Source organism: Eubalaena glacialis, chromosome 6 (assembly GCF_028564815.1).
Source record: "Eubalaena glacialis isolate mEubGla1 chromosome 6, mEubGla1.1.hap2.+ XY, whole genome shotgun sequence".
Lineage (NCBI taxonomy): Eukaryota > Metazoa > Chordata > Mammalia > Artiodactyla > Balaenidae > Eubalaena > Eubalaena glacialis.
Window position 1 is genome coordinate 60,006,508 of NC_083721.1, and position 14,144 is coordinate 60,020,651.

Genomic DNA, 14,144 nt, shown 5'->3' on the forward strand with positions numbered 1-14,144 from the left:
GTTTTTAATTTTGATGAAGTATAATTCCTTCTTTTTTTTTCTTTTATGGATTATGCCTTTGATGTCTTTGCCTTATGCTAGGTCCCAAAGATTTTATCCCAAGTTAAAAAAAAGTTTTCTAGTTTTACATTTTATATTTAATTCTGTGACCCACTATGAATTAATTTTTGCAAAAGATGTGAGACTTTGACTCAATGTTCTTTTTTTTGGCTTATGAATGTCCTATTCTTCAGCACCATTTGTAAGACATCCTCTATTGAATTGCTTTTGCACCTTTATCAAAAAATAGTTGGGGATGTTTGTGTGGATCTAGTTCTGGGTTCTCTATTCTGTTCCACATGTCTCTGTCTCTCTGACAATACTATCTAATCTCCATGACTATAACTGTAATAATGCCTTAAAATTGGGTATACTGATTTTTCCCACTTTTTCTTCCCTTTCAAAATTGTTTTCATTATTTTAGTTCCTTTGCTTTTATTTCTTGAATGATTGTATGTGGAATTGTATCTTTATTTTCATTTCCTTGTATCAATTGCTAGTATATAGAAATACTTGAATTTTTATACTTATCTTGTATCCCGAGACCATGCTGAACTCACTTATTAGTTCTAGGAGGGCTTTTTTTTCTCTTCTTTTTGAAGACCCTTGGGATTTTTTATATAGATAATCAAATTATCTGCAAATAGGGATAATTTATTTTTCCCTTTTCAATATTCATGTGGGGTTTTTTCCTTTATTTTATTTTATTTTTTTATCTTATGGAGCAAGCTAGAACTTCCATCGTGATGTTTAACAAAAAGAGTAAGAGTAGACATTCTTGGATTGTTCCCAATTATAGGGTGAAAATGTCTTTCACTATTAATTATAATGTTACCTGTAAATTTTTTTGTAGCTGTTCTTTATCAACATTAGGAAATTCCCTTCTATTTCTATTTTTTGAGAGATTTTGTCATTAATGGATATTGATTTTTGTTAAGTGCTTTTTCTGTATCAGTTGATACAATTCTATAAATGTCAATTAGATCCTGTTGGTTGATGGTGTTGCTTAGTTCTTCTATATCCTTGCTGATTTTTTATCTAGTTGTTCTACACTTTGTTGAACAAATTATAGAAAGGAGTGTCAAAGTCTCCAAATATAGTTTGTCTATTTTTCCTCTTAGTTCTCAGTTTTCGCTTCACATATTTTTATGCACTTGTTTGGAACATATTCCGTTCAGTCATTGAACTTGTGAGTAGTAGAGACAGGATTAAGTTAAAATTTTAAGCTTTCATTGTAGTGCCTCTTTGTGAGTATTAATAAATTAGCTGTAGGATTCAGCTAAATTAAATTAAGTAAGGAGTGCTATTTTCTTCTCAACTAGTTAACTACTACTGAGACATCTCTCAAATGATTTTATTTACCAAAGTTTTATTTGAAAGCAAGTCTACATGGCAACATCATCATCATCATCATCATAGCTCAGATTTATTGTACATTTACTATATGCTAAACAATGTGTTAAGCATTTTAGGTATATTTTCAATTTATCATAATAACCCTTTGAGACAGTGGAGATAGTGAGATAGCCAGATAGACCTGGCTCATACAAGTTTGTGAGAGCTGATCATTAAATTTTCAGGAAGTTTATGAGCAGATTGATGTTCCTGTTGGTGCCAGTGATTACACAACAGAAACTGGCAAACACTACAACTTAGGGTCTCCCCCTCTCTGAGAAAGTTACTTGTTAAATATTTATTAGCAAACCATTGGTATTATTACTAAATCTGTTTTGGAGTGAGGAAACTGACACTTTGGGTGAGGTGATGGGAATTAAATAACTTGTGGATGGTCACACAGTAAATAGCAACCAACTAAAAATTTTGGAACCCATATCCATGTGCAATGTTCACCATTATACTGGTCAGGATGTATGATGATGACACTGATTTTTATTCAGGCAGGTGGAGATAGGTTAAAAAGAAGGAGGAGGTCATGTAATATTAGATAATTTGGTTTAGAAAGCAGTGCTTGAATATTTAGTTTTTAATGTTTGGATTATACAAAATAATGGCCTTTGCACTGTTCCCTTTACTCTTGGAATTTATGTAAAAAAAAAGCCACGATAGAAGTATTAGATGTGTTGTGATGTCTGCATAGAAAATTTCTTAAAGAGCTCCTTGAAATTATCTTATTTTGAGATGAGGTAGAGGGAGAGTCATACCCATTATATTCTGTTAGGCAGAGTTTGGGGGTTCTATCTTAGAGATAACTTCCATTGATAAACAAAATGTTTTGGTTCCTAGCATTACTAAATGTGGCCTCATAAAGTTACAGAAGGCAATAGAGCTAATTATAAGTAGGTATCTTCTTTTCTTGAGTAAGTGTTAGAAGTAAATAAAAATAGAAACATTTATTAAGTGCATAGTCTGTATCAGGTAATATTTTAAATGATTTATAAGTTTTAATTCCCTTAACTTGTACAATAAACCTATCTTTTAGGAGTGTGATGAAGGGATTTAGGAATCCCTAAGCTAGAATGGAGAAGAGGAAAGTTGCCAGTTGTTTTTCCCCTCCCCAGTTTTACCATCATAGCTAAATCACTCCCACATTCCAAGTGGGGTTGAGCAATCTCACTACAAAAGCATATTTTAGTACACAGAAACAGTTTTCATAAAATATTCAAATAAAAAAACACATCTTTCTTTACTTGAGATTTCTCCCTCTCAGATCCAAGAGAATATTCAGAGTAGGCAAGCAGAAGAGCCATGTTTATATTAGGAGTCCCTTTCATTTCACTCCAGACCATAATGAATGCCCAGCGCCAGCTGAAGTCATGACCAAGTCGAGACAAAAGAGGGCTCAATAATAGAAAGACCAGAAGTCTAAAAGACAAAACAGATTTTAAAAAGTTATTTTTGTCATAGAAATTTCTTTCCATCCCATTCTATGCTATTCCAATCTATTCCCTGTGCAACTGCCAACTCTCAGACAAATGAACCATCTTTCACACTCTGTTGACATGGCACCAAAGGAAGGCAGAAGGGCATTCCATACCAAGAGAATGGTATTATTCTTTTTCTTTCTTTCTCTTAGGTAAGTAGTAGAGTAATTCCACATCACCTTTGAGTGGTGCTTCTCCAGGTGGAAAAGAAAGTGTTAGAGATATTTTGTAGATATACGCTATTCTAGATCTCAAAAACAAATAAAAGCAAATCTAATAAATACAAGAGAAAATAATGTCCTCTCTTTCTTTTTCTTTGCAGATTTTAATCTTACTGAATCTTCCCAGTATCAGTTAATTCATTTCTATTTCTTCTTTTAGTCACAGATCATTCTTATTACACTAACTATCTCTGATAATTTGGGACTAATTTCCATTTACTTGGCACTGGCTGACTTGATGTTGAGTCCCAACTCATCTTCCTAGATGGAAGTAGAATGTTAACAATTTGAGTGATGGAGATTAAAGAATTGTTATGGTGGTTTTCCTCTTCTATGTCATCTCCTTTTCAGTTACATAAGCAGACTGCTTTCTGCCTTTTAACACTGGAAAAGGGGCTACAAAAATTATTTAGGCAAAAAAAGACATTTACAAAGAGGACTTCCATATGATTTTTATTTTTATTTATTTATTTATTAGACATGTGATCATTTAATTTATTTTTAATTTTTTTTGAATCAAAGCTAGAAAAATGTTACCTAAAAGTAACATAACATAACATCACATAACATAACATAACATGGCAGAATGCCAGAATCGTCAGAACACCGAACAGAGCAGATATCAAATAATAGTGAATAATAATTTAGGAGGAAAGAAAGCTTATCTTTCTTTCTTTCAAATTTTTATTGGAGTAGAGTTGATTTACAATGCTGTATTAATTTCAGGTGTATAGCAAAGTGAATCAGTTATACATATACATACATCCACTCTTTTTTAGATTCTTTTCCCATATAAGCCATTACAGAGTATTGAGTAGAGTTTCTTGTGCTATACAGTAGGTCCTTATTAGTTATCTATTTTATTCATAGTAGCATGTATATATCAATCCCAATCACCCAATTTGTCCCTCCCTGATTTTTAAAAAGCTATTTCCAACTATACTTTATTAATAGTAAGTTATTTGTTATATAATATTAAGTGAACAAAGCAAGATAACATTTTTATTTATGATAGGTGTTTAACTTCATGAAACCTCATAGAATAAAAAACAATAAAAAACACTGGAGGAAATATACGAAATGTTAGTAGTGGTTGCCTCTCGGTAGTAAGATTATGAGAAATTTTTTTCTTTTTTCTAATTTTCAAAAATTTTACAACATGCTTACATTGCTTTGAAATGTAGTTAAAAATTGAATAAAACACTGAGTGCTAATTTGCTGATGATTCCTTGGAAAGTTTGAGTGAATTTTTCATTCTAAGGAATGAAACATTTCTGTCATTTAAAGAATGTCTTCAGGCTTAGTCAATGTCTTATAAATAGAAAAATTCAAATGACTTTCTTACCTGAAAACAATAAGTGTTAAGCAGATATTTAATGAATAATATATATCAGAAAATGATATATATAAATATGTATGTGCAGGAATTAGAAGTCCAATGAAAGTGAACACCATAAGAAAAGCAACAAATGATAGACAATTCCAGAATCTGCATTTTTAGAAAAAAATTTAAATATAGTTAATTAATCTAACATATTCAATGCAAGACTTATCTATGTAAGGCATTGTGCTAGGCATTATAAAGAAAATAAAGATGAATAAGGCATTCACCAACACTCAAGGGGCTTATAACTTAACTGGGGAGAAAGGAGCACTAAGGCAAGTAAACAAATACTTCTAAAGCAATTTTAACCAGCTTACACTGAAGGTAAATTAGTGTCTTTTTATTTGGGTTGACTCTGAAAGACATGTTAGGTTGTAGCTATGCTATTTGACAGAACTCATTCAGGCACTATGGTTCAAGTAGCTGGAAAATACTGATTGTGAAGTCCTTGTATCATTAGGAAGATCTAAAATTGTTTATTTTAAAAGGAAATACTGAACTACTAGCCTGATTTACATAGTGATAGAATTAAGCCTTTGCCCAAAATCTAGCTAGCACTTAGAATATGTGAATGAATCTTTTATTCACATGAATGCCCTTTGTAGGTTCTCCTTTTGTGATTTCTGTCTGTACTTATTCAAGTACTCCAGAGCCCAGGAAAACTCTGCATCATTCCCAAAGCTCATGTTCTCATCAGCTGCAGGCAAAGCAGTTTGAAAAAGTACACTCAGACACGATTATTTGTCACTTTTGGGTGTTGGGACCATAGCTATTTAAAACTTCTTGTTATCTTTCTGTATATTTCATGTCTTTAATGTTGACATTATATGTATAGCAAAATAAATGGAAAAGATTAAAAGGGCACGTGAATACCATTTTATGAGAGGAAAAAGAGCTTGGTTTTACCCATATGCTGCCAGACTCTGTCCCTGAAACACAAATACCTAGGCATTACCAGAGAAAATTTCAATATGAAACACTGTGGGAAAATGCCTCCAAATATCAAAAATCTCAGTCTTGTTGAGATTAGCACAAAATGTAATCAAATCAATTAAGCAACATATATTGAAGAGTTATCAAGACTATTTCATATATGGTAGAAATTAATGGGAGAAATCTTATGAGGAGGAAACCAGATTCTGTAAGGAATCAATGCCCATCAAATTCAGAGTGGATATGAGCTGAATAACCAAGCTCCAAATCCATCTAATAGACGTGCACATGTACGTGTGTGTGTGCATGTGTGCAATCGGTCAGGCACACAGAAAAAAAGCTTCTGAATTTTTTTTAAAAGTCTGTTTCCTTTATTTGGTGATCATGAGTTATCCTAACAAATCTAGACCTTTTACGGGAGCAAAGGGTCACAACCCTGTCTGTATATAAGTATCATCTGGGAAGAGTTTTTAAAATCAGACATCCCATGCTCTCACCCTCATAGATTTTGATACTATAGATCTAGGCATCTGTGTCATTTTTATATCTCAATGTTGCACAGCCCTTAGCCTAGAGGAATGATAAGACCTTATGGCCTGGACATTTTAGGGACATCAATTTGCCAAGAATAAAAGATTATACAGGTTGGCACTTCCCTGGTGGCACAGTGGTTAAGAATCCACCTGCCAATGCAGAGGACATGGGTTTGATCCCTGGTCCAGGAAGATCCCACATGCTGCGGAGCAACTAAGCCCGAGCGCCACAACTGAGCCTGCACTCTAGAGTCTGTGAGCCACGACTACTGAGCCCGTGTGCCACAACTACTGAAGCCCACGTGCCTAGAACCTGTGCTCAGCAACAAGAGAAGCCACTGCAATGAGAAGCCCTTGCATCGCAACGAAGAGTATCTCCCACTCGCGGCAACTAGAGAAAGCCTGCGCACGGCAACGAAGACCCAATGCAACCAAAAATAAATAAAATTAAAATAAAATTAAAAAAATAAAAATAAACCAAGTAGTACTATATGACTTAAAAAAAAATTATATGGGTTGACAAGGAAGTATCTCTTATTTGGGGAATTTCTTTCTAACAAGGTGATGTATGAATAGAAGCATGAAATAGAAGCATGAAATTGGCAGCTACTTATGCCAATATGTAAAGGAAGCACATTTCAAGAGCAGAAGCACAAGGACACAAGCCCAAACAGGAAGCCTGTTTGGTATATTTGAGGAATAACAAGTGTGGCTAGAGCAGGGTGGGTGAGGGTGAGAGTGGTAGAAATGAATCACAGAAGTAACAAGGGGACAAACATATCATTTGTTTGCCATTAAAACAACTTTGACTTGTAGCCAAATGAGAAGTTATTAGATGGTTTTAAACAAAAGAAATGATCTGGGTAAGGAGGAAGTGAGGTGGGTGAGAGTCAGAAAACATCACAGGTTCAATGCATTATATTCTCAGTGTGACAACAGAATTGTTAGAATTGGGGTCCTAGGGGGTTAAGCTGAAAAGATGGGAGATGGTGCGCCTCCTCTCTTAGAGAGTAGCATGGACCTGCTGTAGACTCTTGTAGGATTTACCATTATTATCTTAGATTTCTACTGTTTTGTAGAGTAGGAACTGGTACATATTATATTTTAGATAGTAAGATTCTTGAAATTGAGATTATGAAGTTATTATTTGTATGAGCATAAAGTGGGTGGCTGAAGCAGAGTGATAGATGTGCTCACAGGAGGAGAGGAAGTCTTGGAATTGAAAGGTGAGGGAATAGTAGGATCAACTGTGTGAATATTGATTGATGCCACTAAGGATGGTGATAGCATGATGTTGGAGAGAGTTGCAGTGAGACAGGGGCCAAGATCTTCACAAAATGGAGAGTGTGACTCAGAGTTCTAGAGATAACTACAACCAAGAGGGTGGCCGATGGTATAATCTGATGGCATGGGCTTCAAAATTGGGCTCCTCTGGGGAAGAATAAGAAAAATAATATAGAAATGACTGAGGTACAGAAAAATCACCCACCTCAACCCTAGGCTTATAGCACCAGGGATGCAGGTGAGAAAGACACTATAACCTTTAAGGAACACGAAGGAAATAACGTCTTCAGGGGAGATCCAGCTTTCAGTTACAGCAAGAATGAAGGGAGCCTTCAGAATCACTTCCCATAGATATAAATACATGCATAACATTTTAAATTCTTCCTACAATGGTGGCCCAATTAATGCTGCCTAGCTGCTAGTACAACTGGCTTCCATTGTAATTGACATGAAATTTTAGTGACATGCTCTCAAATCCTATAAAATCCTATACTTTTCAGCTTCTGACTTCTGAACTCATTTCATCTTCCATAATGTTCTCCCAAACGCCAAAAAATCATTGATTATGTTCAAGGCATCTGTTAACACATATTAATATGTTGCCATTGTGTGATTTAGGCCAAGTTCCTATCCCATGTATTGGAACATTACAGAAAGTACCCTTCTTCAAGACTGACACAGATTCCACTCACCCCCTCAGCTGGGTGCCCTTGAGCAAGGCACAAATTGTAATCTTCTATTTTCTTTTTTAACAGTGCCAATTGTATTTAAATGCCCCAGCTTAATCTTTTAATTGGCTTTGCATGGCCTCTCTTCCCTGTCCTTAAAATATTGGTCTTCCATTCTAGTGGCAGTGCCAAACTGATCCATATTGTAGCCTGAGGCAAAAGGAACTGTTAGTAATATTGATCTTTCTTTTAAAAGTTTGTATTTTCACCATGGATTTTTTGTGTTAATTTCAATTTTAAAATATTGCATTAAAATATTTACTTTGATTACTGAGTGTTTTGGCACCCTCTTAAAGTTTGTGCCTGAGATGAAGATCTGTTGCCTTACCTTAATCCTAGCCCCTGTCTAGGGGATTAGACTGAACATTACTGAGTAATATGGTCAGAGACTTAAGGGAATTAGTGGTGAAATAGAGTCAACATGAACTCAAAGTGAGGTTACAAATTTTGCTTAAAGATAGAGGTTTAGAGGACACAGGCAATAGAGTTTTTAGAACGGGTTTTTAATTAGCTAGTTTTCAAGTCAGTTTCTTATTTTGACCATGTAGACGTAGATGTAGTTACTATTACAATATTATAACTTCTAATGTACAAAACAAAGTGAAAATATGCTAGCCACTCACTCAAGAAGAAGTGCTTCAACTCCTGGTTTAAAACTTGTAGAATTTAAAAAAAGTCCCATAATGACGATGGTAAATATTCCAGACATTCCAACTAGCTTACCTATTTTTTTAAAGAAACAAATATAAAGTATTAATTTAACATCAACAGTGGCACAATTTTGCCAGAGATGAAAACATCAGATATCTGATAGTAGTGACTTCATATAGAGAGGCTATCCCACTTGGTTTCAACTGATAATATCACAAATTATTATCACCACCCATTGTCCTTCTTCCTCCTCAGATTCATACCCAACTGTGCAGAAAAGTCTGTAATGAACATCCTTGCACTGCTTTGGCTTCTGATCATTGGCAACAATGTGGAGCTCACAAATCTCTTCATGTGCCCTAGTGAGGCTAGAGCACCCTCCACAGGTCTAATTTTTTCAGAGGGGCTCTGGATGAATTAAATGGAAGTGAGCTGATGAGCTCTCTATGGACTAGCCCACTTCACATACCTTTTCTTGGCAGACAGTAGGAGATAGAAATGGTTTGATCTTGTGACAAGACTAAGGGAGTGGAGCCAATAGAAACCCAATATGGATCTACTTCCCCAGTTTAATTTTGGTTTGGTGAATTTACTGTCAGGGACTGAAAAGTGTACAAAACTGCGGAATATTCTTAAATATTCTCTTAGCTTTCATGAGCTAGAGGGAAAAATAATTTGAAAGTAGCTTATGAAAGTGATATATTATCACTGTGAAAAATTCAAATAATATGGTACAGTATAGAGATTATAGTTTTTAGAAAAAGGGAATACCCATAATTCCACTGCCAGGACTTCAGGTATAGTTTTAAAGAAAATTTTGATTGAAATTTCTATTGAAGAGAGGACTATATTTGCCTAGAAAAAATCATAAGATAAGCTACTTGAAAGTACAGAATGAGACCCAGAAGGCAACTCCAAGCATTAAAGGCTGCTTGCTGAATTTCTATACTGGAGACAAGTGGTAAAAATTAAGCGGGAAACATGGAAAAGTGAGGAGATAGGGGTAGCTGTTAGATCTCATAGAGTTGTGAACTACACAACGTAATTTTCCTTGTGAGCTCCCCTTGTCCCCGTCTTCACTAGAGTTTACTAAGAAGAAGAAATTGCTATATATTTATGAGGAGGCAGCAGAGATTATGAGGAAGAAAACTCCAGAAATTTTCAGAAATGATGAGGAGACACCTTTGGGTTTTCATAGACTATAGAATTGGAAGCTTAAGATAATTGGATCAAGATCTTAGAGAGGAGTGGAGTACCCTGTGAACACTCACAGAGGCTTGTTTCTAACATACATATACACAGTCACACATTAAGAAAAACTACAGAGGGATTATACAGCAATACAGTTCTGTAATGAGCTTATTTTTTTTCTCTCTTAATGTTTAGCAGACATTGTTCTAGTTAACAAGTACAAATTAAAATTTTTGTTTTAATATTGAAGAATATTGTGCATATGCCACTTTGATCATTATTGCCATGTTTATCAAATTGTCATACATGGATCTGTTTTGTGCCCCTTCTGTTTCTTTGGTTTACTTTGTATTCCTCTGTTAATAGCAGTTGTATTTTAATTACTATAGGCTTATTAAATGTTTAATACCTACCTAATAGTAAAATTCTTCACTTTAAAAAAATTGCCATGCATAGTCTCACAGTTTATATTTCCAGATGAATTTTTAAAATTATTTTGTAAAATTTCACCTCCCTCCAAAATTCTATCATTATTTGATTCAGATTGTGATAATCTTAATTTGATGAAATGAACATCATTACCACACTATTGAGTCTTCCCTTTTAGAGATGGAAAATTACAAGTTTTATATTCTTTATTTTAGTTCTGGCTAGGAATGATACCTAAGCCAGAAACGAACACTTTACTTAGTCATTTTTGAATCGTGAAAGAAGAGGAAACTGTGGATGTACGTGCTATGAGGAGATCAAATCCTGGACTACTCTTTATAACTTGTTAAGTAATGGTAAAATTTGGAAAATATTTATGATGACTACCTTGAAGATATTAATATAAACAATAAGCCAGGTCAGGGTAAAAGTTCTTTTACATTAGATTTATATTTACTCATTATCTGTTTTCATGAAATTCTGTCCTAGGATTTTTTTTTGCTAAAATGTTTATTGAGACATCTTGACTCTAAAAATTTAAAATACTTTTCTTGGAGATAGGGTAGGGGATTATGAGATACAAATTATCATGTATAAAATAAATACGCAACAAGGATCTACTGTACAGTGCAAGGAAATATAGCCATTATTTTGTAATAACTTCAAATGGAGTATAATCTATAAAAATACTGAATCACTATGTTGTACGCCTGAAACTAATATAATATTGTAAATCAACGATAATTCAATTTTTAAAATTAAATAAATAGATAAAATTATTTCCTTGAGCGTAACTCTTAATCTTGAGGCTATGCTTCCTTAATGATGTTAGAGGAAATTATATTTGCTGGAATATAAATTTTGTAGGGTTAGGAATACACCATTAAAGTAGTATGTCACGAATGTACTTGTACTGACTCATCATTCTCTCACTGTCTATTAATTCATTAACGATTCTGCAACCTCACTAGATTAAAATTGGTTTAAATCCAGATTAGTTAGGAAACCTCAAATCCCTATGTTCTGCCTTTCCTTCCTCAGACATGAAAGTAATTAATCCTGTTACTCTAGCATTTCTAAAAAGAAGCTTTTCTTTGTGTCTATTTAAATTTTATACTTCTCAGAAAACTTGTGTAGCTTTCTGTTTAAGTCCAAACTTCTTGTTAAGTTTATTCCTTGATATTTTATAACTTTTTGCTAATGTAAAGAGAATCAATTTTCATTATATTTTATAACTAGTTACTGCTGCTTTATAAGAATGCTATTCGATTTATTAATTTTTGTATATTTACCTTATATCAAACTATTAAAGAACCTTGTTGTCTTAGTTTATTAATTACTTCTCTTGGATGTTTCTATATAATCTAAAATGTTGTGACTAATGTAACCATTTTCTCTTTTAAAATATGTATAAACGTCTTTCTTTTTTTCTTATTATATTAGCTAGAGCGTCCAGAACTTTTTTTTTTAACCTCTTTATTGGAGTATAATTGCTTTACAATGTTGTGTTAGTTTCTGCTTTATAACAAAGTGAATCAGCTACACGTATACTTATATCCTCATATCTCCTCCCTCTTGCATCTCCCTCCCACCCTCCCTATCGCACCCCTCTAGGTGGTCACAAAACACCGAGCTGATCCTCCCTGTGCTATGCAGCTGCTTCCCACTAGCTATCTATTTTACATTTGGTAGTATATGTAAGTCCATGCACTCTCTCACTTCGTCCCAGCTTCCCTTTCCCCTTCCCCGTGTCCTCAAGTCCATTCTCTACGTCTGTGTTTAATCACGGATATGAGGCTAGGCAACACTCTTATTCCTAAATGTAATAGAAAGACATAGTGTAATTTGGGAAGTAGGTATTATCACACATGCCAACTCCAAATCATTTGTGGAGCTGTCTAAAGGACTGGGGTGAAAGTGCTTCTGAGGCTCTGTCAGGGAACAGTGATATGGCTAATTATCATTGCCTGCCATACTTCTGTAAGAAGGGAGTTGTGGTAAATGGATTAGTAATGTTGATAGAGTTTCTAATGTTTAGCCTTCTATTTTTATTTCCTTTTTGACTGAAGAGTTACCAAGAAAAGTTTTTTTAAATTACAGGCAGTTAGAATGTTTATTTTTAAAGATCCTCCTTTTGTAGTTAGCATTTAATTGCATTGTAGTTGAACAATGTTTGAAATTTTATTGTAATGTTCTTCTAGTCTAGTTTATTTCTGTTAATGTCTATAGGTATATGTAAAGGATAAGCATTCTGTTTTGGAAGATAAAACTCTTTATATATCTTGTGAGCCAAGCATTTGAGTTTTTATTTAAATCTTTTTATAGCCATAGTCATTTTTTTTGTCCAGTTGGTTATGAAATTATCTAGGAAAGGCATGTTCAAGTATCTCATTGTAATTATGATTTTGTCAAATTTCTCTTGTTTTTTATAATTGTCTTTATATATCGGTACATTGTTTCCCATTGTATACATATTAATATTTTTAATCTCCTTTGATACATTATTTTCAAAAATATTCCTTCTAGATCAGTTGAATGGTTTTTTTTTTTTTTTTTGGCCTAAATATTTCCCACATCTTTATTTTCAATTTTTCTACATCATTTAATTTTAGGCATAGCCCTCTTACTTACAAATATAAAAGATGAGGTACAGAATTGAAATGCTGAGACTTATATGATTCACATCATCTCCAAAAACAGTAGACATCCACAATTGTACCAGTTTTGAAGTTAGAATTCCAAACAAGAGACTTGCTATACAATATGACCAAATTTTATCCATTATGCTATAGGCTGCAAGAAAGGGGAGTAAACAGAAAATAATTAATAGAACTTACTTGCTCTTAATTTTAAGTGATAATCTGGGTCAACTTTTCTTTTTGTCATTATCTTTAAAAATAGCTCATAGTCTTTGGGGTAGATGTAGGGTATTTTCTTATTCCTAGATTGAAAGCGTTTCTTTTCAAATGTTAAAAGTCAGATGCAAATTTGTAAAATTTAATCAGTTTAGTGTAAGAGCTTTTTTCAGTCCCCATTAGGGAATATATATTTATTCAGTGCCAAAAATTGTAATACATTTTGGAAAAACAGTAGTGAACAAGAAGTAGAAAGTCTCTAAACCCATGGAACTTATTTTCCAGGTCTAACATAATACACACAAAGAAATACAAAAAAAGGAATGCCTCTGAGTCCCAGCTGAGTGAATTTCCTGTATTGTCTTGGCCTGCCAAACTGAACCAATTGGTTCCTTATTGTTGGGCGTTTCATTGTTTCCAGTTTTTTTCCCCGATAAGCAATGTTGCAGTGTATATTTCTGTACATAATTATTTTGTAATTCTCTTATTACTTCCTTAGGCCCCAGAAGTGGAATTACTGCACTAAAGGATAGTTGATCCTTTATCGATATTATTATATCTTGCCAAATTGCTTTCTACAGTTGTTATGATGCCCTTCCCAGGAAAACAGGAAACCTAAGCCCTTGATAGCCTTGATTGCTGGAATCAGGCATTTTCAGTGGGTGAGGAAGTCCTTCCCACCTTTACAAGGTGAGGAACAGAGGAGCAAAGTTTGAATTATAGATGAGAGTGGGTCTTGGGGTCAGGAAAGCCTGAAGGGTCAACTTCAACAGAATATGTGAAGAGCAAGAACAAAATCGAAACAAAGAATGGCCAACAGAAACCAGCAACAGCAACCACATCAAAAAACAAGGCTAAATTTGGAGAAGTAAATCCTAGAACTATGCTTTGAGATAGTAAAATGAAGGAGAAAGAATCCATTTATGAATCCTTAATCATATCCACTGGTGGAGAGGGCACTGTTAAGAGTACTGAGGCTATTTAGATTCCTTCTCTACCTAGTCTCATTCTTAT

The 14,144-nt window shown here is 34.0% G+C and overlaps 1 protein-coding gene across 1 annotated transcript in view; it reads right to left on the bottom strand.

Annotated features, from left to right (window-relative positions):
- SLC9C1 (solute carrier family 9 member C1) overlaps positions 1-14,144 on the bottom strand; it is a 114,478-nt gene that overhangs the window by 72,856 nt on the left and 27,478 nt on the right. The window contains exons 8-11 of the mRNA XM_061192729.1: positions 12,907-13,068; positions 8,628-8,727; positions 4,488-4,631; positions 2,688-2,862 (exon numbers count right to left, since the gene is read on the bottom strand). Coding sequence (XP_061048712.1) covers positions 2,688-2,862; positions 4,488-4,631; positions 8,628-8,727; positions 12,907-13,068 — 581 coding nt within the window. The remainder of the gene's footprint in view (positions 1-2,687; positions 2,863-4,487; positions 4,632-8,627; positions 8,728-12,906; positions 13,069-14,144) is intronic.